The sequence below is a fragment of the Tachysurus fulvidraco genome, chromosome 16 (genome assembly GCF_022655615.1).
Source record: "Tachysurus fulvidraco isolate hzauxx_2018 chromosome 16, HZAU_PFXX_2.0, whole genome shotgun sequence".
In the NCBI taxonomy this organism is placed as follows: Eukaryota; Metazoa; Chordata; class Actinopteri; order Siluriformes; family Bagridae; genus Tachysurus; species Tachysurus fulvidraco.
Window position 1 is genome coordinate 8,550,576 of NC_062533.1, and position 25,926 is coordinate 8,576,501.

General features: G+C 37.4%; 1 protein-coding gene across 10 annotated transcripts in view; it reads right to left on the reverse strand.

Annotated features, from left to right (window-relative positions):
• LOC113644663 overlaps positions 1-25,926 on the reverse strand; it is a 115,470-nt gene that overhangs the window by 85,228 nt on the left and 4,316 nt on the right. For 6 of the 10 annotated variants that reach the window (XM_047801491.1, XM_047801493.1, XM_047801489.1 and 3 more), the window contains exons 2-43: positions 24,530-24,666; positions 22,744-22,805; positions 21,125-21,220; positions 20,960-21,037; positions 20,636-20,728; positions 19,557-19,750; positions 19,263-19,462; positions 18,903-19,003; positions 18,585-18,674; positions 18,332-18,445; positions 17,334-17,471; positions 17,067-17,228; positions 16,869-16,981; positions 16,514-16,682; positions 16,229-16,325; positions 15,660-15,841; positions 15,058-15,219; positions 14,804-14,944; positions 14,380-14,481; positions 14,082-14,258; positions 13,842-14,000; positions 12,815-13,753; positions 12,048-12,182; positions 10,810-10,959; positions 9,571-9,752; positions 9,282-9,351; positions 8,653-8,762; positions 7,946-8,072; positions 7,496-7,638; positions 7,090-7,243; positions 6,108-6,709; positions 5,475-5,630; positions 5,201-5,351; positions 4,216-4,374; positions 3,910-4,077; positions 3,552-3,653; positions 3,232-3,435; positions 2,504-3,040; positions 1,788-1,969; positions 1,153-1,459; positions 855-1,007; positions 482-694 (exon numbers count right to left, since the gene is read on the reverse strand). In XM_047801491.1, coding sequence (XP_047657447.1) covers positions 482-694; positions 855-1,007; positions 1,153-1,459; positions 1,788-1,969; positions 2,504-3,040; positions 3,232-3,435; positions 3,552-3,653; positions 3,910-4,077; positions 4,216-4,374; positions 5,201-5,351; positions 5,475-5,630; positions 6,108-6,709; positions 7,090-7,243; positions 7,496-7,638; positions 7,946-8,072; positions 8,653-8,762; positions 9,282-9,351; positions 9,571-9,752; positions 10,810-10,959; positions 12,048-12,182; positions 12,815-13,753; positions 13,842-14,000; positions 14,082-14,258; positions 14,380-14,481; positions 14,804-14,944; positions 15,058-15,219; positions 15,660-15,841; positions 16,229-16,325; positions 16,514-16,682; positions 16,869-16,981; positions 17,067-17,228; positions 17,334-17,471; positions 18,332-18,445; positions 18,585-18,674; positions 18,903-19,003; positions 19,263-19,462; positions 19,557-19,750; positions 20,636-20,728; positions 20,960-21,037; positions 21,125-21,220; positions 22,744-22,805; positions 24,530-24,617 — 7,662 coding nt within the window. In that variant the 5' untranslated portion in view covers positions 24,618-24,666. The remainder of the gene's footprint in view (positions 1-481; positions 695-854; positions 1,008-1,152; positions 1,460-1,787; positions 1,970-2,503; positions 3,041-3,231; positions 3,436-3,551; positions 3,654-3,909; positions 4,078-4,215; positions 4,375-5,200; positions 5,352-5,474; positions 5,631-6,107; positions 6,710-7,089; positions 7,244-7,495; positions 7,639-7,945; positions 8,073-8,652; positions 8,763-9,281; positions 9,352-9,570; positions 9,753-10,809; positions 10,960-12,047; positions 12,183-12,814; positions 13,754-13,841; positions 14,001-14,081; positions 14,259-14,379; positions 14,482-14,803; positions 14,945-15,057; positions 15,220-15,659; positions 15,842-16,228; positions 16,326-16,513; positions 16,683-16,868; positions 16,982-17,066; positions 17,229-17,333; positions 17,472-18,331; positions 18,446-18,584; positions 18,675-18,902; positions 19,004-19,262; positions 19,463-19,556; positions 19,751-20,635; positions 20,729-20,959; positions 21,038-21,124; positions 21,221-22,743; positions 22,806-24,529; positions 24,667-25,926) is intronic. The other 4 variants (XM_047801490.1, XM_047801492.1, XM_047801495.1 and 1 more) reach the window with 4 other exon arrangements.

The following is a 25,926-nucleotide window of genomic DNA, read 5'->3' on the forward strand; positions in this document are numbered from 1 at the left end:
ATTTAGAAGATTACACAGTGCACTTCTGAGAGTGCCATGGTAACATTGTATTGCCATGGCTATAATATGCAGTGAATCAACTTGGCAAAAATGAACACATAACCTCAGAAATGTTTTGTGCTAAATTATAAACAAATCTATGGAGTCTACCTTGCCGTATACAACGATTCCAACCATCTCAACCGGTGGTGCAAATTTCATTATTTGATTAATTCTGGACTGAAATTTTGCTGTATGTTTTACTAAATACCTCTGTTGGCTTTATTTCAAATAAAATATGTTTATTCAAATCACACTAAAGTAAAAGAGCACAAGACATGGTGACAGGGCTGTTTTTGCTGTTTTAGTACACGCCCCATTGATATGACACCATTGCAGTTACATCATATAACAGGTAGTAAGATTATCTGTCGTGCTAAAGAATTACTCTCTACAGCTGCTCCCTAATTCGATAGAACATAACATGAACATTAATACTCACCTCAAACCTCATTTCTGCAGCCTTTTGTCTTTGTAAATGGTGGAGCTGCTCATTAATAGACTTCTCAAGCATTGTATGCTTCTTGAGCAAAGTCTGAACATCCTGAGACAAGGCTTTCTGTCCTTCCGGAGTACAGCTCTTCAGTAGAGAAGTGGTCAGTATTTTGACTTCATGTTGATTTTTGACTTCATGACACAGAGCTTGAAGCAAGACCTATAACATAGTATATATGAGTTACAATGCACACCTGTTAATCTGTATTTGTTTGCATGTCTGTGTAAGAGCTTGTGTTCATATAATTATGTCTACACAAATAACTGAGTCTTATAGTGGATTCTGTTTCTAGCAACTTAGTATTCAAGTGCATTCTCACTTCTAATGTGTTCATTTTAGACTTCTGGTCTTTTTTATGTGAGGACATGAGCATTTCCTTCTGCAAAGTGTCCAGAGTTGCATTGCACTGATTTAGAACAAGGCTCCAGTGCCTTTCTGTTTGAATGCTCTCATCCAGACCACCACATACATCCTGTACATGAACATATACACAAACACAATAAAATATAAAACACAGCCATAATGTAATTCTTTGTAGGTTTCGTTGGTTTTAATATTTTCCATTGCTCTATAACACATAATACACTGTTGATGTAGAATACATAAGGGCTGCTTACACTGATTTGTTTGACTAGGCTGGAGATACTGTTCTCCAGGCTATCCCAGGACTGATCAGTCCAACTTGGGTCTTGTGTTAACTGGACCTGGTGAAATTTCAATGCTGTAACTTCAGAGTCCAGGGCTTTGGCTTTCTCCAGAAGATAATGAGCCTTCTCAACAAATAACTTCTTCTCAGTCATGCCTGGCCAGGGAAAATGTGCAGGTAGGGCTGCAATTTGCTCTTGCAGTCGTTGCAACCTGGTCTTCAAATGTAGTTGCTGTTGCTGTTCGTCGGAGGAGCGTTCCATAACATCCTGTATAAGTCTACAACACAGAACAAAAAAGAAAAAGATTCCTGCAGCAATAAGAAGACCGTTCACCTTGTCTAAACATTCACCCTGAATGACTGAAAACCTTTACTGGCATAATGCAAATTAAAAAACTAACTATGAAATATATATATTTTAATAAGCATTAAGAGGTTTAGCATTCATAACATTGATCTTATCTTATTTATGGATTTGAACTGCCAAAATGAATCTACTCATACAAATGAAAACCAGTCTTATATTTCATATATTTAAAAAAAAATACCATATACAATATACTATATGGACATGTGATCAACACTTGTGCTTATGTATTTCTATACCTGTGCTGCTCAGCTGCAGACTGCAACAGAGAATCCCACTGGCTTTCTGCATCTCTAAGCATGCATAGGACATCCTGTATGTCTCTTCTTCCTCTCTCACTATGTCTCTGGAGAAGAGCCTGACCTCTGACCTTCAGCTTCTCTAACCTGCTGTTTCCTTCCGGCCTCAGGTCCAACACCACCTGATCACACATCGGTCATTACATTTGAACAGACTATGAACAAAAATATGAATGTGAGCCAGTTGATAGAGACCATCTCTGAAATTCAATTTTGACATGACTATGATAGTGATAATATCCTGAACTGGGAGATGAAATACATTTCTGCCAGTACCTTTAGCTTTTTTTGTACAGCCAGTTGCAAATCAATCTGAGCAGTAATATAAGGGTCTGGCAAATGGTAAGTCAAAATAAAAAAAAGGGCTAAGATATAATTTAGATATGGGCCTAATTCTTGGCTTTCCATGTGCTCAACCTTTTCAACGCAATTTCATCTTTTTGTGTTAAATTAGCCATTTTAATGTCATTCCTTTGGCAAGTAAGGTCTATATGTATATGTTGTTGTTTTTTCAGTCCAGAACTGGAACATATTTTTATAAGGCTTTTAATCTGTCTATAAGAGAAATAATTGAATGGTTTAATTGAAGGATAATTTTTCAAAATTCATCATTCATTCATATAGACACATATACATCATTCAGACATTTTTTTTACCTGCAGTCCCTGAAGTCTCTCCATCCCTTTAGCAGTGATGTTCTGGGTATCTGTTTCCTGAGTGTCAACTGACTGCTGTAATATTTTAAGGCTGTCTTTTGTTCTTTCTAACAGATGTCTGAAGTTCTGCAAATCTTTAAGGAAGTCTTCAAGTTCTAATGAATCCTCATGTATATCTTTTGCTTTTATTTCTTTTGAGATGTCAGATGAAGATTGATCCTGCTCTTCCTGAGTGTTGCTGAAATCATTTTTCTCTGGTGGAGTATCTTGTATCTTCTGAAATGTGACTTTGAAATGAATATCATCTGATTTTGTGACTTGAGCATATTTGACCTGTTGTGGCTTACTGGGGCTTTCTGCTTCTTTTTTCTTCAGCAGGATCATATTTCTGACTTCAGAGATGCATTCATGAAGCTGAGCCCCATCCTCAGCAAGAGACAGCAAGCTCTCTGGATTGGCCACGTTGGCCAACATGGCGACCTGCTGCATCAGAGTGTCTTCCTGCTCAGTTTCTAGTTGTAGTTTCTCTGACAAGACCTGCAGGAGAAAACAGTCAGGGAGCTAACACCAGCTGCTATTGAAACACAGGGATACAATCCCAAACTGCAGCATATGCATTCACTAAATGAACACATTGAGAGTGAACACATTGTAACACTTTGCTGTATTTTTCTTTTCATTCCCTCAATAATTACAGTGCCTGTTGCTTTTTCTGCCTATATATTCACCTGGATATCCTGGATGAGCTGTGGGCCCTTAGATACAGCAAGTGTGCTCAGGGCATCTTTTATCATCTGTACAGAAGACATGCACTCAGTCATCCTGGCTGTAACCTGAGCCTTGGCAGCCACCAGCTCTCTGTAGACATCACTCGTTTCAGTGAAGAGCTCCTTCACTTCCTCCATTCTCTTTCTCATTTGACTCTCAATAACCTAAAAAAATACCCCAACATACAAGGTTGTTATAGACAATTTGCAATTATCTACAGTATGCAGAGTAGAAAATAAGAATTTAATGTGCATATGTGTTTAATCTCAGGCAGAATTACCTGTAACTCCAGGAGGGGTTCACTGCTATGCAGAATCTCCTTGATCTCAGCAGACCTGTGATGGAAATGATCCACATTTTCTTCCTGTATCTTCAGCTCTTCCTGTTGGAACATCGATAAAGGCACAGATATTAACAGGCCACATAAAAAAAGATCACTGGCCAGCCACTGACGAGCAAAAAGAATAAAACATTTTTGTGATAATTTCTTCCTATTCTAGCAGTTTTCATAATGAAGTCTGTTTAATTTACAAACATTAAGAATACAACATGAGTACATTTTAAATAAATAAACAAATTTGTACTGGCATACTGTATTTTTTTCTATTTATTCATCACTAATGTCTGAAAAATGTTACCTGCATTGCAAGGACATCCTGTTCTGTCTGAAATGGGTGTGGCTGAGCAAATTCCCTTATTTTGATGTTGGTCCAGCTTTCCACCTCCCTAGTCAACAAGAGAAGCTTGTCCCACAGCGATAGCCCAATCTGCAGATTGTCAAAATGGCAGTCTGTCCTCTCACTCACCTAAGGAGTACATAGTAAGATAAACACAATCTCAAACAATGCTTATAATGCTTTCCTATGGAGTCATTCCAAAAAGCAGTAACATTCTTAACAATGTAATTAATACTATTCGTTTTGATGTGGAAATAAGAGACATACATCCAGCCAACGGTCCATGAGTGCATCTGCCTCACTCTCAAATGGAGCATCTGCACAGTCTGGGATGTTTCTTATCCGAGAATGTAGCTGCCTGCACACAGCTCTGAACTCTTCCACACTATCTCCAAGAGCACTTAGGTCTGATTTAATTGTGTTTACCTGCAGACACATGCGCAAAGACTCAGGAGGAAAGAAAAACATCAGAAAACAAATAAGTATCACTTTTAAGCATCTTGCACTTCCTAGTTCTTCCCAGCGTGTGACAGTTTTCAGATGTACTGCGATATCGGCCTACTAATCCCTGTCCCCAATTGTATACCATTAGATGATTCAAATATTGCACTGTTCCAGTCTTTACAAAGTTTTGCTTAAGTCACTCTACAGGTGACTGAGCTTATACATATGTGAGCCTGACATAGCATCCATTTGGTGAACTTTTGGCATTTTCTATTACATATACAGTACTACATAAAATGACACTTTTCTGGCCTGAAAATGGAAGCTTATGTCCACATTTCTCAATAGAATTTAATTCCCAAAAATAAAACAATGAGGAAAAATTGCAGACAGTCTGACACATGGTATCTAATTACAGTATCAGTTAGGCTCATGTCAATTATTAAACCTATATAGCTAGTATATATAGTTAGTAACTAAATAATTGTTTACCAAAGTTTTAGTTTATCAAAGTTTGTCTTACAACAAACCAAATGCATTCAATGCAGCATTTGTTGTTGGGTTTTTTTCAGCCTAAATGAAAATATTTTTATGCTTTTTTAATTGTAGAAAATCTGTATATTAGCCAAAACCCAATATATTTCCAGAAATCACACTGTCTCTATCAGGTTTTCAGAGGCTGCTCATTGATTGCCTTAATACATTATTAATAGGATTTTAAGGCTTGGTGTGGATGCCAATGCTAATGCTGCCATCTACCGTCCTTACACAGGAATTTACAGAACATTTGCAAAGCTACAGATCGTACCCTGGTTATGATACGCTGAAGATTTTCTCTGCCCATGTAGGAGGCCTGCTCACTTATTGTCTGCTCGCTAATCCGCAGAGTGTTGTTAAGATGGGCATGGCAGCTCTGAAACTTCTTCAGTAGCTCGGCCAGGGAAAGACATTCCTCTTGACTTAAAAACCAAGCACATAAACATGCATTATTTACAACATAGATACAAACAGCTTTATATCTGCTTTATATCTTTACTTATATCATATTGACCATTTGAATTTTTCCTCTCATGTCCTCTGACCTTTCACTGAGTGTTTTGTGGATCTCCTCCCACTGGACCTCCAGCTCTCTGAGGCCTTCCTCTGAAGTGCTCGTCTGAGCAGATGTGTCCCGGAGACTCTGGATGTCTGAGCGCACAGCAGCTAGTTTACAGTCTATGTCTGTCAAACATCGCAATCTAGAAGAATAATATTCAAAAGTCAGGCAAAGAGCATATTCAACAAGACAAATACAATAAGAAGGTATAATGAAAAAATATATGCAAGTGGAGATGTGAAGCAACACATCACATTTACATGAGCTGCTTTATTGAATACATTATATTTTTATAACAGAAGTAATCTATTTGATCCCAGATATTTCCAGATATGTGAACACATCACTTTCCCTCACTTTATTTACCTATATGGCTGTTAAAACTAGTCTGGAAGAAAAGTTAACTGAATCAGTGAGACAGATGAATTTAAAGAGTGAAGACTAAAGAGTTTCTTTCTGAATACTGAACTGAAGTCTCATTGTTTTGTTAAAATCTCTAGTCATTTAATATCTAGCATTACCTCTGCTTTGCTTGAATGACTTTTGGCTACTCTGTCCGCCTCTGCAATGGTGAAAAAAGCTATAACATGCCTAAATTTCCGTCATTCTTCTCTCTAACCTGTGCTGCAGGGCAGGAAGAGTGGCCTCCTTCAGGCCTTGTTTTTCCATTGATCGCTGCACCTCATTGAGTGTGACCTGCAGGGCTTTCCTTTTCTTCCTCAGCATCCGCTCTCTCTTCTCCTCTTCTTTACTGCCCTGCACTCCTCTCATTTCCAGAGCAATGATCTTTGTTGCACAGCTGGCCACCAAATCCTGACAACTGCCTAATTTCTTGTCCAGAGTTACACTCATCCCAGCATCCTTGAGCAAACAATCAATCTGTGCAGCTTCTTCTGTAGCCTGCTGAAGCTTCTCTCTGATTGATGCCAGTCTGGGGTCTGCTGCTGGTGCTGCTGTTAAACGAGATGTATGGTCAACTGTGGAAACCTCGTCGTTCAGCTTGTGCAAACAACCTAGGAAGTGTTCCAGGGCATTGATCACGGACATTGTTCCAGTCAGACGATTGTTCAGCAGCTGCAGGCGCTCGGTACAGCTCTGTATGATCTGCTGTAGTAGCATATGGGCTTGAAGCTCTGTCTCAGTTGAGCCCACAGAGACAGTCACTTTTCTCTCCATCTCAGAAAGAAGCATCATTTCTCTTTCAATGTGTTCCCCCACCAGCTTAGGAGATCAAATCAGTAAAAGATCAGTATATCAGAGAATACTGGACATAATAATAGATAGTGTTGGTAATATAGTGCAAATACTGTAGTGCTAGGGATTTGATGTCTGTTTGTAAAACCTAATGAAAGGTTCATTTGTACATTTGGAAATGATACTGTGATATAGAGTTACACTAAAAAAATAAAAAAGTTCCATTTAAGAATTTGTGAAAGTTTGTGGCAAATTATGTGGTTTGCTTCCTGTAAAAATATTAGTAAAACCTACTAAATTTAACTACTGGTGTCTGCTTATCTGTTAGGTAAAAGGGCATTTGATACAAATAAATTTTCTCTTTAAACTAATTAAATAAATAAATAAATAAAAAAAACACAAATTACCTTTGTCTCTTCATATATTGCAGTGGGATCATTGAGAGCAAAGCCTGTGATGTCCAAAGTTTTTCTACTGTTCTGGTCTAGCTGATCAGAGAGCTGTTTGATACAAATATCAGTTGGCTCCAATATCTCCAACGCACTCTTGAGTGACCTCATCCTACACAGTAAAGAACAGTTTAAGCAGTAAAAACTGAAATTGTGTGTGTGTGTGTGTGTGTGTGTGTGTGTGTGTGTGTGTGTGTGTGTGTGTGTGTGTGTGTGAGAGAGAGAGAGAGAGAGAGAGAGAGAGAGAGAGAGAGAGAGAGAGAGAGAGAGAGAGAGAGAGAGAGAGAGAGAGAGAGAGAGAGAGAGAGAGAGAGAGAGAGAGAGAGAGAGAGAGAGAGAGAGAGAGAGAGAGAGTGTTTATAACCTGGCATGAAGGCAAATTTGCTGTCCTCTCCACTGCTCAATCAGTTCTATTCTGTCTGTTTCCATTCCGTAGTCATCCTTCATGTGTGAGGAGCTCTGGAGCGTAAATTCAAACCATAAAGCCTCTGTCTTCTGCCTCATTACCTAAAAAAACACGGCACTGAATAACAATTTCAAAGACTTTTTTTCTACAGTTAATGTAAGCTACAATATTTATAGCACAGTAAAATATGACTTATGTCTTGTTTGTAATACGCATCTATAGCCTAAAGATGCTAAAAACAGAGACTAGGGTAGAATAATAATTCAAATAAAATAAAAATATATATATAGATATATCGCACACTGAATGACTCTGTCTCATTAAACCACATAGAGTTTTGTAGGTATAAATAAAAAGAGTGAAAACATACAACTTGGTGAGGAATGATCAGGAGATACTAAAACTCACCTGGAGATCTTGAAGACATTTCTTCAGGGTGGCAGTTGAGAGGCTGCAGCCTGTAAGGAAATCTGTGTTCAGCTGCTCACTGTTCATCTGCAGCTGCTGTTTGAATGCTGAGAGGGCAGCGGTGTAACTAAGATAAAAACAAAACAAAAAAACACTGCAACAAAGCCAAAGACACATGTGTTGTACTAAGAACTTCACACATAGAAGAGGTCTATTACTATAACATTTAAACCTTAGACATCATAATATCTCCAGAGGAAACTGATTCTTAATTATTGAAATCCTTAACGTTTGAAATTTTAATACAGATGTGATAATGAGAGTATATTATTCAGTAACCACTACAAATTGCTCAGTAATGACTGCGGCATGGTTGTTGGTGCCAGATGGGCTGGTTTGAGAAACCGCTGATGTCCTGGAATTTCTACACAGCAGTCTCTAAAGTTTACATAGGGTCTCTAAACAGTCTCTAAAAAACAATGAACAAGTGACAGTTTGGTAAGTGGAAATGCCATTCATCTTTCTGAAGTGTGATATGAATATTAACTGAGTCTCTTGATCTGTAGCTGTATTGAATGATTGAATGATTAACTACATGAATGTACAGGTGTTCCTATTAAAATTTACATATTAGTATTAAAATTAAAACACTAGTTATTTTAAAAGACATGTGTGGCGTATGTGGACATGATGCCAAAATGGGTAACCTGCTGTAAGCTTCCTGTAGGGAGTCCTCCACTTCCTGTTTTTCCTCAGCATAGATGACTGTCCTTTCTGCTGTCTGTTTGGTCTCCACACTGTTAGTATGTACAGTATCCTGTAAGAGTGGAGAGAGATGAAGCTTTATTAAACGATCATTGCCTCCTGGAGCATCTGAGCGTGCTTCTCAATATTTTTATTCAATTACAGTAAAGTAAATTCTCACAGCCATTACCCTTAAACCTGGGGTGCAAATTAATCTGAAAGGAGCAACAAATAAATTGGTGTTGCATAAGGACAGTAAAACCTACTCATCCACAGTCTATATGTCACCACATATTCATAGATATGAATATGAATATTATAAGCTATATAATATAGTAATCAATAGTAACATAAGAGTAGCATATGCATAAAGTTTCACTGCTTTGTATACAGTACATAAAGAACAGATCTTTTAAAGGTTTTGATCTGCATCAGAACATATGGATTATTAAATGCTTAGATTAATACATAATCCACCCCCACACTTTACACACACACACACACACGCACACACACACACACACACACACACACACACACACACACACACACACACACACACGTTTACACTCAAATGCTTATGTGCACATACCTGTGAATAAGCTTGGCTTACTGTTTGGTCAGCAGGCAGCTCAGGCTCTGTCCTCAGTGCTCCCTCTCTGCTGATGAGAACACACACACACGCGCACACACACACACACACACGCAGAGCATCAGACCACAACAAAGAGAAAGTGTAAGATCATAACCAGAATTTATTAGAACAAATTCACTATCAGCTGTGCTGATTTACAGCATTCAAGTGTTCTATTTCATTTTCTCTCTTTTAAAAAACTTCAGCACAACTAATCATAGAAGTAAAACACAGTTTCAATCCTCACCGTTGTTGGCACAGTTTTATGTTCCAGCTTGGATTGACTTGGTAGCAGACAGTGCCCATTTTGCCATCACTCTCTGTAAACTGCGTGGTGGTCACAGAGGAGCTTGCTGGAGAGCTCAGAATATAACTGAGCTCAGAAAGTCCCTCCAGATGCTCTTGAGGCTCCATTACTGAGGAACATGCCTGGTGGTACAGGTACAGCAAATACTGTTGTAGGACCATATAAGCTCAATTTCTATCCAAGATACAGAAATGAGATAACAGATGAGCTGCAGCTTTTCCCCAGCTTGGTGATTTCCATAAAACCGTGTATAGACATGCACACCTGCTGGGGGTCACAAGACAAGCTATCACACCTTATTAATATATTTGGCATCACTTAGTTTTCATGTGAACATGTATTACTAAGTTGTGGCCATGACTTAATTATCTCATCCCTTGGACTCCTTAATAAATAATAGCTACAAAGCAGAATCTCATTCCCATGCACTACTATGTCATGACCATATATTTCGTTTTCAAGGCTGGGATGCTAAGTGCTGTAATACAGGGTCTTATCAGAGAGGCCATTTAAAAAAATCAAGCTGAAACAGGCAGTAGGAAAGTGTATAAATAAAACTGATTAGACAGAAAAACAAAAACTCAAATGTTTACCACTACAAAAATGTGATCGCTTAACGTTACACCCTTCAGGTTGCCCAGACATGCCCAAAAGCCATGAATCATACAGCACCGACTAATTTTTTATGACTGCATGAATGAACACATCAAGAATCTCTGGGAAATCTACCAAATTGATTAGCTTTTAGTAGTATCATATAAATACGTTTTTTCGTTTGAATTCATAAAGTTTTTTTTTTGTGGAAAAGTTTGTGAAACCTAATACAGAATAAGTGTTGTTGAAATAATGTTTTTTTCCTTTTTAATTTTTTCATAATCTATATAAAATTTTGTACTTATTTTTTCCTTATAAACCTCTTTAATTCAGGAGTCTTAAGTTTTATCTTTTGTGCATCATTTAATTAACCCAAACATGATGATGGCAATGGTATTACTTAGAGTATCACTAATGATGTGTTACATGCACATATAATAAATGCATTTTCTGGTATGCATGTACAGTCAGCATTCTGAAGACTCCTACTAAATCAAGAAGCAAGTAGAGGTGGTGGAAATAAATCTTTGTAGCCATGCATACATACAGGGTCATGCAGATTAGGTAGTGTGGTGTTAGAGGTACCTGTTTACTGCAAACTTGGTCTGGATCACAGGCTGGGATTTCTGTGTTAGTGTCTATGTCATGCCTCAAAAGAGCCAGATTAATTGACTGCCTTCGTTCAACCTCTTGCCACAACTCAGGCAGAAAGGACTCTATCGCTGAACGGACATCCTGGGTGGTAGGACATATAGTAGAGACTTTTAGACTTTTAACAATGTAGCTCAAGGGTGCTATACAAATATAATATACTAACATATTATAGTATATATATATATATATATATATATATATATATATATATATATATATATATATATATATATATATACACTATAATATGTTAGTATATTATATTTGTATATTATACAATATTGTATAGTATATTATATTTATATTATATATATATAACAACAATCTCTAGCTAAAGCAGGTCTCTCCCATTCTCACTGGGAGACGTACAGACTAGGATTAATATCTGGGATCAGTGTATTCTTAGTTATTCTACGTTTATCCAAGTCTCAGTGCTACTGTTTTATGTACCTATTTTGAGACATACCAACTAACCATCTACTGTAGGTCATAGACCCAACAGTGTCTGCTGAGAAGAGGCCAGGATTTAAACCCACAACCTGAAAACATAAACCTAAAACCATAACCATTAAGCCACCACGTGCCATAGTTATGTGTGAATTAATATTGATCACAAAAGCAGCTGATCACAAAAATACAAAACTGAAAACCAATCACAACACTCCACTGGCCACTTTAAAGTCATTCAGTTAATGAAGCATACTAGGTCACCCTTTTGAACTGGTAAGAAGGAGTTTATTACAACACTTTCACATTCTTTTCTATTTCTGTTTTGTTTAATTTATTTTTTTAGCTAAATTGAAAATGTCAGTATTTTACAGAAGATCTCTGTAAGAGATTCTAAAGAAAGATGAATGACCATATATCTAAGAATACTTAAAAGATCCATCTAGCGAGCTGAAGGAATGCTTCACTTGTGGGATTTATCAATGTAAGAAATATCCATTTCATATACAGTTGGTATAAATACATTATACAATTAAAGCAATAGTCTGAGAAACTTGAAGAACAAGTTGCTGCTTCACTGTACTGATGAATGCAAGCAATGCTGCCAGAAATGTGAGAGCCACACTTTATCAAAACATACATTTATCATGGCACTGAAAGAAAGAGTTAGTCAGTCAGGTGCAACATGCAGATATTTAATTAAGGCCTAGTATTTTGCCTACCTCCCACTGGGCCCTGACAGATAGAGAGAGTCTTTCCAGCTCTTGGAGCTGAGCTTCAGAACAGAATGCTCCTACACCTTCCACAGCTTCCAGAAATTCATTTAACACTGCTGGATGAAGCCTCCGTAGTGCACCCTAGAAGTAAAAATTATTCACAAAACATTAACATGTATAACTCTACCAGGTAAATGTATTCACGCAAAAAAGGGGTATATGGGCAAGTATACTGTAGCTCGCAGTGGCTTAGAGCAGAGCCAATGTGCACACCACCATAATATCAATAAATGTCATGTGAGTCTGAGGTGCACTGTATCAGGTATTTCTGGTAGTGCAAAGTCAGCAGCCCACTGTAAGTAACCAGGTAAATGTCTGCACATGTTTACAAATTTGCATATGTAGTATAAATGAACGTTTATAACAAACCCACAGGCAAAACTGTACACATTGGTGGGATTTCCACATTTTCTGTTTACTCGCTCAACCTTGTAGCAAAGGATACAGTATGTAATGTTTATAGTATTCCTAGATCTCTGATAATTATAGATTTTTAAACATCTTCAAAAAAATACTATATTGCTATGCAAATGAGATTTATAGTTTATGCCTTCAATTGCTGGATTATATTCGATGGCATTTATTGAGCACTGCACTATAATTTGCACAGAGCTGCTTATTTCTGCCCTGTTTGTTTTTTTCTTTAGAAGCAACTTACCGATCACTTACAGAAAAGAAAGAGGATTGTGTTTGCATAAAATATTTAGAGTCACCTGCTTCCTCCTGGCCTGCTCTTTAGATATGACTCTGTTGCTGAATATGGTTGTGACCTCCTCTATGTGTTGCTGTAGAAGCTGTTTGGCTTTGTTCATCCTGCTCCTAGCCATAGCATGAGCTCGAGCAAACACTTCTCTCTGCTCAGGGACTGGGCGAGGATTTGGGGCATTACTTTGGTCTTGTTGTCTCTGATGTATGCTAGGGCTAAGAACTTTGGGCCAAGCCTGAGCTTGTTGTGGAGTGTGGGGTGATATTTCAAGCTGGGTGTGTCCGTGTGTGTCTCCCTGTGTCTGCAGCTGAATTTGTGCCACTGTGGGTGTCTTGACATGTACGCATGATGTTTTCAGGTGCTGGGGAAGGCTATGAGCTTTGGCCAACAGCCCATGGTGCTGTTGTGGATTAAAACTCATATCTTGAGTTTTAGATTTAGATCCAGATTGAGTAACTGACTGAATGACAGTGCTGCCGGAGGACTCTGATAGCTGCTGAGGCCATTCTGATAAGTTTGTGGTCCTGGGATGACTCGAACGTACATTTAATTTCTGATATTCGGTTTGAAGCTCTGTCTGCATCACATTTCCAGAGGGATTTGGCAGAAAAGCTTGGTTCTTTATCCCTATGTCTTCAGCTCTAAGCAGGACACTAGGCTGATCATGTGGCTGATACTGAGGATCAGCATGAGAAAGCAACTGGAATTTAATTCCAGTTTTAGCTGTCTTCTGAGAATGTCCAGTACTCTTTTGTTGCTGAGATTGTGTTATTGACTTTGGAAAGGATTTCTTAGGTTTGGAAGTACAAGTTTCATATTCCTGGAAGGTCCCTGCTTGGGGCTCTGGTATAGTGTAAGCATGAACAATAACTTTTGGAGGTGGTTGATCACCTTCAGGCTCTCCCTCATGCTTAACTCTCATAGAGGTAAATATCTTTATGATATCCTAAAAGAGAATAGAGGGGATAGGCATAAATAATTGGTAACATAAAAGAACTGACCTGTTTGCTATGACAACTACATTATGTGGTTACCTTAGAGTGTTTGACAGTGTGCTTCACTCTGCCCTGTAGGGCACACACACTGAGATGTGGCAGGGAGGATTTCTCTTGCAGTTTTTCCAGCAAAGCTTGCAGATCCTGTCCTTCTGCCACCATTTTTTCCTCTAGTTGCAGTCTTCTGCCTATCAGTGACTGGGAACCAGAGCACATCACAATCAAGCTTCTAATCAGAAATGTATAATGTTGGGATGTAAATGTGCTTTATATGCTCACTTTGGCTTTAGGGTGAGGAGTCTGGTGGACACTGTGTTGCAATTCTTTCCAAAGTTGGCAAACTTCCATGGCCGCTGTGTTGCAGTGAGCCAGCTCAGTAAGTCTACCTTCCAACTCAGATGTTGTCTTCTGCAGCCCACCACATGCCTGCTCTGCCTCACCCAGAGCCTGCCTCATCTGCAGACAAAGTACAAACCTTCAGATGCCAGATGCTTCTTATTTAAATCATACCATGACCTTAAGAGAGTCTTTAACACTGTAAAGAAGTATTCAAAAGTAGATGTTATAAGTTTGTCACCTCTGAAAGTCTGTGCTTCAGCTTCTGCAGTGTCTCTTTACTAAATCCTGGAGATGGAGATAATAAGTCCAGGTCTATGTCTGAAATTTTCTTTAGTATGGCCTGAATGGATTGTAGGAAAAGACAAATACACAATAATAAAAAGAGAAATAATACAAGGTATCAACATCTACAGCTACTAATTTGCATAAAATATAAAACCATTCAGTATGTTACAATATCAATAACATTTTTATTCTTATGATTGTGTGGTTTGGGACACTGACTTTTCGCTGAATGTCTATTACAGCCATAAGACTTACATGTACATGCACAGTGGAAAATAGTACAACCACATTTTTATTATCATACATTTCATAATTTCAACAAACCTGATTTTATGTATTATACAGTACATGAGATAAGGAATGATGGACTGATGTACCTGAAGTCTTTTCCTGTATGAGTGCAGGGCTTCAGAAGACACCTCCACGGCCTCTCTCAGCATCCAGTCTGCTTCCTGCACTAAGCGCTGCACGGCCTGAGCACCCGGGGCTGAGCTGCTGACCTGCTGTGATGGCACTGTCTGCAGACAGTAAATCAAAAAAGCTTCAGCTCATATAAAATGAACCAGATGCTGATATCAGATGACACAAAATCTGCAATGGACAACATTCATATCACATCCTTTGTACTCACAAACTTGGTCCGCTTGATGAAATCTGCCCATCTTCTGTTGAGTTTTCCCAGCTCATTTGCTAGAGAGGAGCTGGTGGAGCTGTTGGTTACCTCAATCAAATAGTTTCCTGTTTCATTTAGCTGGGCCTGGAGAGAGCTCCATTTTGACAGGTTGTCAGGGACCTGGTGTATGACACACAAGCAGGACAATATCAGATTTCATGTTACTTAACATTATTGAATTTTCCAAATCCAAATAATTCTGCACTTCTGACCCTGAGCTGTTAACAGTTTTGTATTTTTTAAGCAATTAACATTATACATTTGAAGTAACACAAGTTTTCTAGATTTTATGACCAGATATACTTTTATCCCTTAATGTAAAAAATCCTTGCCTTGTCTTTTTTTGATACTGTATTAACCTCCCCAAAAGGGTCTTTAACATAATGAATTCTTTTTGTGAAATTTTCTTTTTATGAATGTTCTAAAAATGACAAACGTATCAAGTACGGCAAACTTTAATCTTAAATGCATTTATGCTAACGTATATGCTGTTAAATTGGAAACCTTGGAAGCCAAAACACTTAAGAAATGTATAGCCTATGTGCTGGTTGATTCAGTACCTTGCTCCCTGCCAGTGCCTGTCCCAAGAAGACCTGTAGTGAGTGTGAGCAGTGTTTGTACGACTCCCATGCCACCATCACACGGTCCATTGTGCCCCTTACAGTGTTTACTTCTACCGTGCTCACTGCTGCTTCACTCTCAGCCTCTTTCACCTGCCTGTTCACTGTCCCAGAGTCCTCGGCTGCAGGGATGAAACAAAACACTTAATCTAATCTTAGTCTAACATATCTGTAAATTGTGAGCATGTACCATTGGCAATAATTTTGACACAAGAACAGTACCCCCATTGACATTAAATTCAAAATGTTATTAAGGCGCTTGTTGGAAGTCAATCAAAGTCAAATAGAATGTGTAAAAATTTTGCAGCATTTTTGTGTTTTTGGAGTATTGTTGTGAAACATAGTGAAATTTTCTGTGACAATCAATCAGAAGCTACAGATGCACTACATGGGGGTTTGGTTGAGTATTCTTTCAAATTAGATAAATTTAAATTAAATACATAAATGTGGTTGAACTGATTGTTCCTAAACTAAATTAATTGTAGTTTGTCTGCAGTAGATTCACTTACACAGGGCTGCCTTGCCAGTGTATGTGCTGGCTGTCTCTTTCAGCTTGTGGAGTAGTGCATTTAATATGGACACCATGCCTTGCTTCTCTATGGTATCCTACAGTAATGCAGTATGCAGACATAAACATTGTAAGTAATTAAAACTCAAATGACAAAATTAGGCTCAATTTTAGTCAATATAATCTGTTCATATAATTTAGTTTGTACATTATAGTAAGTTATATAGTCTGTTTTAATGCTCTCTCTCTCTCTCTGCAGCTTTATGCTATGTGCTATATGACTTACACTCCAATCCTGCAACAGGGACAGCACAGATTCCTGAGAGCCATAGGGTCCTCTCCAGGTATTCAGCTTGCCCTTGAGATGGCTTAAAATCTCACAGACATTGTGCCAGTGCTCAGAGTACTCCAGTTTGATGCCATGGTACTTTGCTGCCACTCTGGCATTGGTGAAACTGCAGGAATCATACTTACATTAGTATATTTTAGTTGGGAGGTTTTGGGAAGATTTCTGTTTTATGACAGTATTTGTACATTATGTTTCTGTCTTTATTTGTCTTTAACATTAACATTCACTTTGCATTAAAAAGAATATTTAAAAAAACTATTTTGTATTTCGCTGAGAAAAAGTTCATGCCCACCGTCTCTTGAGTTCATCAAGTTTTTCATCAGGAATCTGAGAGGAACCTTCATCATCTGTGTTGTGGAATAGATGAAGTGTATCCAAGTGGCCACTCATGTCCACCATCAACACCTGGAATTGTTTAATTATGTACCTTGTTAACAAATCTTAATAGTTTACTCTGGAAAAAGTAGTAAAACTGGTGGACTTTATAAACCTTAAGTTGCTCTTGCTTGTCTCTGGCATTTCTAGCGGCACTTGCGTGGTCAGAGGTGCCCTGATCCTCATCCAGAACTGCCTCCATTCTCTGTAGCCAATTCGACAAACTGTGTAAAGGAGCAGGTAGAGCTCCATCCAGCTCAGTTTTGTATCTATGCAACTGTATAAGACAGGACGTTATTACATGCTGACACAATATGCAGTGTAATGCAATCTATGTCTCTCTTCCACTATTATATAGACATGCAGCAATGCTGCAACTCACCCTGTCCTCCATATTGTCCCATGCCTGTCTCAGGGCAACCTGTTCCTCACTGAGTTTGGTGCTTCGTTTCATTGCACTCAACATTGGAATCACTGGACGCCGCTGCTCATAGAACGACCCCACAAATGTTTGGAATGCCTATAATGAGAGTAATGAGAGTCCTATTGTGACCTTTGGTCATGCAATTACTCTGACTATTGCTCAAAATTAGCAGCAATGTCAACAAACGCTGAATATCATCTTTCAAAGTAATAAACTGTATATCTTCATATAACAGTTGGGCTTTCTCTGTCTCTTTGTTGTGGAGCACAGAACAGAAGTGTTGCCTCTGAATTAGTTAGTCTCCTATGACTCCTGACATAATATGGTAGTATTTGGGAGAAACCAAATACGGTCACTATCAAAAAATAGTTTTTTAACAAATTAACAATAAAATACAGTTGAAGGTTAGAAATAATGATTATATCATATTTATTTGGTATAATTAAACATTTTAAAGCGTATTTTGGTGCATGTCTACCATTTTATTAAAGCAAGGAGTCATTAGTGAGCAGTGCATATACTTTGAGACAATATGTAGCAGAGACAGAAAAGTTACATGAATAGCACATACAAATGAGCATGTGTTTATAGCCAGCAAATTTCTATTGTCTTTCGTTTGTTTGTTTTGTGCATGTGTGTACTTAAGAGTACAAATAGCTGATTTGCCCAAAGCTAAGAACACAATAATATAGCACATACTTACCCATAGTATGGATCTATGTCATCTATGTCACTATTAATTTACTCTTTGGTATTTTGTATTTGTATCAAATATTTATTATGTTATGTGTTATACATTTTAGTAGAGGTTACAAGTAGAGGTTAGTCTGGGAGAGTTGCGAGCATGGAGAAGCACCAAATGCACTGAAAACACTGTTAAAAAAAGTGTATAAACCACAGAAATCAAATCACACACTGACATAGAGCATTTAAAGAGGCTTGAAGCCTGATTTCACCTGATACCGTCTGCTATACCCCTCTCTCTCTGTGGAGGACCATACATCCAGCAGTTCCTCATAGGCTTGCTGAAGCCAACAAGTCATCTCTCTGACCTTCTGACTGGGTGAAGCCTAAGTATACATATATAACAGCAGAATCACAGACAGTTAGATTGAATTGGGTAAAGTCCACATCTTTGCAGAACTGTCAGATTTGTTTTAAGGTTACCGCAGATGTAAAAGTAACATACGTGAATTTGTTTATCTGTACCTGATGCAAAGGAAAAGCTAGAACAGCAGGTGTGTAGTAGGTGGGGAGATTGACAGGAGAAAAGCATGTAGGAAAAATAAGAGTTTGCAGCTACACCCAGCAGAAAAAAGGAGGAGTGAGCCGGTAGAACCGGAAACAGGTGTCAGATGTAAAGATTATAGGCATGAAAGATGGAAAGATGAAAGAAAGCAATTAAAATACTAAAGTAGGACAAACAGGAAAAATTTAGGTTTTATCTCAGTAGTTCCAATTTAGAAAATGTCTAATCTAATATGCAAAAATTTTATATTTGCTGGATAATAGTTTTGAAGTTCTCACCTCAAGATCATCAACAACTGTAGGCATATCATTGGAGTACTGCAGAAACTGGGCCACGTATGTCATTATGGACTTCTCATCTGGGTGACTGACATCAATATCTAGACATAAAAAGGTTGTGGCATTGTGATTATATTAAGCTATCCATTTGTAGTATATCTGTTAGATATATTAAGGATGCTCATCTCTATTTTTAGAGCAAAGTGTAATCCTGAGTAATGTGTCAACATGCATTTATTATTACTGTTCATTTGTAAAAAAATAAATAAATAAAATAAAATAAATAAAAAAAAGGTTTAAGTAACTGGATGAAGTAAACGTGAAATTCTACAAGCTGATAGATCAAGAAATTACTCCCACCCTCAGGTTCAAGTAGTCTGGGTATTCCCAGCTCCTGCTGAGCTATGCGAAATGCCTCCTCTAAGTTTTCACGGTTGCTCCTCTTCTCTGTTAGGGACATGTCCATTAGGTCTGGCCTCAAGGAGCAAAGAATTGCGTGGAATGCAACGCCACTCCTCCAGCTTGATTTGAAATCTTTTACACTGACTGAGGAGCCCACCCTAAGAGTAATAGAGAAAATGCAGGATGATTGAAACAAATACAAGTCAAACCAAAGTACAATAAATTTCTGTGAACTGAGTAGCAGAAACCCACTTCTGGCACTGGTCTTGCACCCATAGGAGCAGGGCCTTTTTAGCAGAGAGACGAAAGCGTGTATGGATGGGTGACGCTCTCTGTGGAACAGGGCTACCTCGTAGTGGGGTTCCAGGAGCCGAATCTACACTGGACAGAGAATCCAAAGAGGAGGATCGGGATCCAAATGAGAGCATGCTGGCTAACTCCTCTATCTGCAGGAAATCACAGTTTTTTAGTTATGACATTTAACACAGATAAACACAGCAAATTTGTTCAGGATTTTGTTAGAGTTTTTTATGTTTTTCAAAGAGTCTGATGATACTGCACAAATATTACAGATGATGAACCATAGAATACTCATTCTATGTGTGTCTCACCTGTAATCAACATATAACTGTAAAAGGTGAACCAAATGGCTGATTACATTGTGCCTGAAATAATGGCCTATCTGTAAAGCAATCAATCAGCTGATCAACACATTGTAAGTTTTTCAGTTGGAGGTCCGTATCTGTCTATTGTTTGAAGTCCATTTTTTACCAGGCATAAAGTCTGGTCACACAGGCAGTACCTTTGGGTTAAGTTGTAGAAGACAAACATGCTACACAAGCATCTTCAATAAACACTTTTCCCATGATCGTGGTCCAGCTTACTTTTCTTTTACGTATTAGAAGCATTCTAGTACATCTGTGAGCCACCCAACGACAGTGCAGCCAAATTTAAGAAAAATGTAACAATTACTATATTCTACATTAATTTTATACTAATGCCAGTTCCATCATCGATACAAAGCAGGCATAACAGACTTGAATAATTGCAGCTCTAATTGCAGACCTAATTTATTTCACTAAAAATGGATGAATAAATGTTGGTAGCATCAAAGTAACCATTTCAGTAAAAGTTTCAAATTTACCCCTTTGATTAATATAATACCATCACACTAGTGAGGTACTGAAGATACACCATTGGATTAATAGGAGTGAAATATGAATATCCCCTAAAGTATGAGACACACACAGCTAATATAAAGATGATAAGAAGATCTTTTTGAATTGAGTTCAATGCATGTGGGAACTCTAGATAACTGATGTGCTACTCACATGACAGCGTAGTATAATGGTCCATATGAGGCCTAAAATGATGGAAGGTTTCCCTTCTATGATATCAGGGATGTTTATATTCACCAGCTTAATCTAAAAAGAAAAAAGATCTTAACAAACTAACAGTATCATATATAAAATATTATATATATATATATATATATATATATATATATATATATATATATATATATATATATATATATATATAACATTATAATTATTATAATATTATGACATTGTTTAATCCTCTATAAGACCTCTATAAGATTTTGAGAGACATATATCAGGAATGAATATGATTCAACCAAGGCAAACCCTCACTGATTTATTTTTTAAGAAATTTAAAGCTGTTTCAATGTTTCCCCTTTGCTGAAAAACTCCACGGCCTTTCTCTCGTTTCTGTGGGGAAAAAAAAAGTCCAATAAAAATTTTGCACTTACACTGAGTGCCATTAGTAAACATATTAAAGTAGGGTGTGACACTGACCAAGTGCTGGCCACTCATGACCTCCAGCAGGTCCAGCAATCGAGCTCCATCACGGAGGTCTGCAAAAAGATCCTGCACTAAGGAGGTACAGCTCCTCTGGAAAACACAAACATTACATCATTAACATGTAATCCATAAAAGATACAGTATTCTGGAGAGTGAACCGGAATATTTGCTACATGGTACTTAAGGGAGTTTAAAGTTTAGTTGTATGAGGCAATGATTAAAAAACATCTGTCACTGGGAAAGAATGCTTTGTTGCTTAAGATCCCAAGACAGCTGCAAAGCCAAAGCAAGCTGAAATTGGATCTAATCGAGGTGGATGAGGCCATTATTGCAAAGCTACAACCCATCAAAAAGGATTACTCCCAGGTCTCTGCATACTCAGCGTCATTAAACATATTGAGAGGAGCCACTTTACACCTGACTGTATTTCATCTACATAATAGAGTGTTTATTCCTGCATCATGCCCAGTGTTCCTTGTATAGAATTCGGACCACCTCGACTCTTGAAATAACTACTTTCTGTAATAATGGTTAATATTTGCTCACCGAATAAACTGTTTAAAGATATATGCTATGGAGTAAATGTAATTCCATTAAATAGAAGATTTACATCTTTTTACTAATATGCTGGTCTTTAATTACTGTGAATGGAAAACAACTTATTGCACATTTTTTATCAGTATAAACACATGTATTTTACCACCGCAAGTCACTACAGAATTAGTCGATAAACTGTTGGCTTCAGAGCGGGATGATTTTACCTCAGTTTGGTTAAACTTAAACATATTTTAATGATTACAGATAACGGCTTCAAACGGCCACAAGTTCAAACAAGAACTTGTGGCATCTCAGACAGCAAAAATGGGTTTGATTTTGCAAATTAATTAAGATAAAAAAATCTTCTACCTTCATTAGACTTTTGCTTTTTGGAAACTTTTCGAATAAACTTTTGCCCATAGTAGGCTATGTAAAAACAAAAATACTTATTCTTAAAGCTCTGAGTGTAGTTTCATAGGAGCCATTAAACACCACTGTGTGCCATGATAAAGAAATTCAGTGCTGAACATGGACACAACAACAGAGATGCAAATTTTATTTTTTTGGCCTCTGTGAAAAAGAGTAAAGAAACACTGTTCAATATTCCATCATTTATCATTCAAGTGAAAAAAACACAGTTTTGTGTTAGACTCCTTGGCTGTGCTTACAGCATATAAATTTATATTTATGGCATTTAGAGAATTTATCAATTACCTTTATCCATAACAATTTACAGATGTTTAAATTATTATATTTTTGACAAAAAATAGTTTCCATAGATCACTGGTGTTTAAAGATTCTTTATAGTGGCACATGGCTGAACCCTGCGGCACACTGTAGAGTCTGAACACTGTGTGGTTCATGTAAATGAACGTGGCATTGTGAACAATTCATGCAAGCGTATATAAAAATCTTTAACTTGTTGGTGCTTTACAAAGACTACTATGGTCACTGATACCCCAGTGTCACCAGCTCGAACCTAGACCCCACCTCACCCTTATCTACTATTGCGTTTGCAAAATGAGCCCACAAAGACCAATTACATGTTTATGCAGATTTAGATTACCAAAGATTACCTTTGAAAGCTGAGCATTGATCCAGTTAGTGAATGTCCTCTTTTGAACCTGCTCCTGTTCCACTGCAGAAGAAAAAAAATATAGTGCAAACACAGTAAGAACAAATCAACAAAGACAGTGCATAAAACTGTAAATGCAAAATGCACTAAACTTTCTGTATGCTTTCTCTACAACAACTTCATCCTGGCACTAAAATGGAAAACATATTTAGAACTCTGCAGATATTTTGCCAAAAGAGGATTTTGTGGTTTTGTGGTTCAAAGAACTCAGTGGCTCTTTCCCTGCAGGAACTAATTTTCAGCTTAGAATTAGAAATGGCTACAAATATAGCTCAAACACATAGCTGCATCACGCCCTGCATTGTTTTAGCTTTGAATATTCTGGACCTGGCAAATAATACATGAAGATTTTTTTTCTGGGTCTGTGATACCCTAATGCCTTAGTCATTAATTTCTTTCCTGTACTCAATGTATGTTACATTGTGTATGTATTACAAATAATTATAGGCCATATTGTCTAGATACTATGTCATAAAAGTAATAAATACACTACTAATGCAATGATCTAATATCTATCACCGTGCATATATTGCACATACTACTCATTTCTACAAAATTTGGGTCTGTAAACCAAATAAATAAGCTCACTTGGATTGTGTCAATGGATCATGAACAATTGTCACTATTATTAAAATTACTCATGGTTTACATGGTGTTCTAGTGAGTAGAATATTTTAAGTAGCAACACCCAGCTATCAGTTGTCAGTGCATTTTAAACAAAGAGCACTTGTATTACAGGTTATTAACAACAGGTTATTAAAAATAATGTAACTGTGAAAATGATCAGCCATGAAATTGCATAGCAATGGTTCACGTCTTTAGCATGGCAGTTTTTATTTTTTGTATCTTTAATCTATCGTTGAAGAAACATTGCACCTTGTAGCAGACACAAATAGAAAAGATGTCACACCTGAAATAGCCATGACTCGCCTTTTATTGTCCCTCCTGTAGTCAAAGCAAGTACCCACCTTGCCTAGCTTATATGCAGTGTGGGTCCAGCCCCAGGTTATTGTTGGCAGATGAGTCTAACTGTCCAGAATAAACTGAGATTGAACTTAAAGGAGACTGTATTCATCTGACCGGTGTTACTGATTTATGGAAAAAATAAACGAAAAAAGCAAAGCTAGTCAAGCTAGTGAAAACCATTGAAATAACCAAATGAACATGACTTCCAACCTTTCATACACCCTCAAGCATGCACTGATTCAGTTGAGATTAAAACGAAATTAAATGCATTTCAATGAACTTTGAGCAGGTGTCACAGACACTTCAAGGTGTAGGATGTCACAGCCTTGAAGGCCTTACGCCCTCTGGTTAGCCATGTTACACTATACAGCAATCAGGACAAAGATTCCCAGATTCAGGTGTCAGACTTGAGACTGACATTATTCTGTAGAGTTTTTAGGTTTTTATAACATCGTGAGAAAACAGAGCTGAATAAAAGGTAAGATTGTTGCTAAGTGATATCTATCTAGCTCCGGATGACAACAAATACACACAGGCCACACAAACTGCAGCCACACCCTCACTAAGGTTTTGTTTAAAGAGTATTTGCAGGTGAGTCAGCAAGTCAGAGACAAGTCAAAGAAAGGAGAAGGGCAGAGGAAATAAAAACAAAACATTATATATGTAGTTTTTTACCTAATAAGCCCATCCTCTTCCAGACATAACACATCTCTGCTTTACTCTAACATCTTATTTTCTCAAAAGGTCTGAATGTTTCTGACCTTGCAGAAGCATTTGGACATCATCGATATCCAGAGGGATGCACCTCTCTCCTGCTGTGGAACCATCCGAGCCATCCCGCGATGCCATGACTTAAAGCACTCAGGCCTTCAGTCCTTGCAGCATGGTGATCTGGATACTGGATTTACAAAAGATTGATAATAGATTAGGCTGTCAGAACAAAATGTGGAAAACACAGAGCAGCAAGAACAGACATGGCTGATACATTACAAAATTCTTTAATAAAAGGACGCTACCTACAGCAGGTAAAACGCTTGTAAGTGCATGCATGAATGCATGTGGGTGTGTTTTACCCTGCTTTCGTTCTCTTATTTAAATGTCACGCTATGTCTCTATAAAGTCAGGAAAATTTTACATAGGAGATATAAATAAAGCAAATATATTAAATGCATCGGATCTCACTGAACAAATAACACCATGCACAGATTATTTGTGGATTTAGTAAGTTGGGAGTAAAACTTCTTTACTGGGTGACAATGTGTAACTGCACAGTTTAATTTCAGGTCGACGTCTTGGCGAACACCGTGACATATGTGGATCACCACCACCTTAGATGAGGCTGCGTCAACTTCGTTGTAACTTTTAAGCATTAAATCCTCTAAATACATGGTCATGTTATACATTGTTTGAAAGCTTAGACTCTCAGGATATTATTAAGCCCATTTGGAGATTAGGTTTGAGCATTTGGTGGTCAGACAAGCATTTCTTATTAATTAAGTTTAATTTTAAACTCATTAAGATATCTACCGATTCTTACGGCAAAGAGAAAAGCAAAACCTCATACTAGCAATGTAAGCACATATTACTTTAATAATAATATTATTAAATAAAATCATATATACTCAGCATTAAAAATCTTCCTTGACTGCTATATTGCTGAAATGCTTTTATTTCACCAATGTTAAATAGTGTAAATTCATTACTGGTAACAGAATTAGGATTAGTTCAGACTTACTGTACATATCCATTTCTATTATATTTTCAAAACACATCATATACAAAAAATGTTTGATTTGACCTCTCATTCAGTCGTACATCAATACACAATAATTAATAATTTTCTGTACCATTCTCGCAAACAAGGAGCTACATAGCAAATAATATCAAAACAAGACAAAAAAATGAAAGTCTTTTCTGATGCCACACATACTACAGCATGCTGCTGTGCCACTATTTGAGATATAATTACACATATAATTATGATTGCGTCAAAAAATTGTTTTGGGGAAGTAATTATTAAAAAACAGCAACAAACCACAACAGAGGATCTTCTGGTGTTTACTCTCTTACTGATGCAAAGCTGAATCAAGTGTAGAATTTTTGAAAGTGTCACGCATAAATTTCACTAATTATTAGTCTGTAATTGTTGAATGATAAC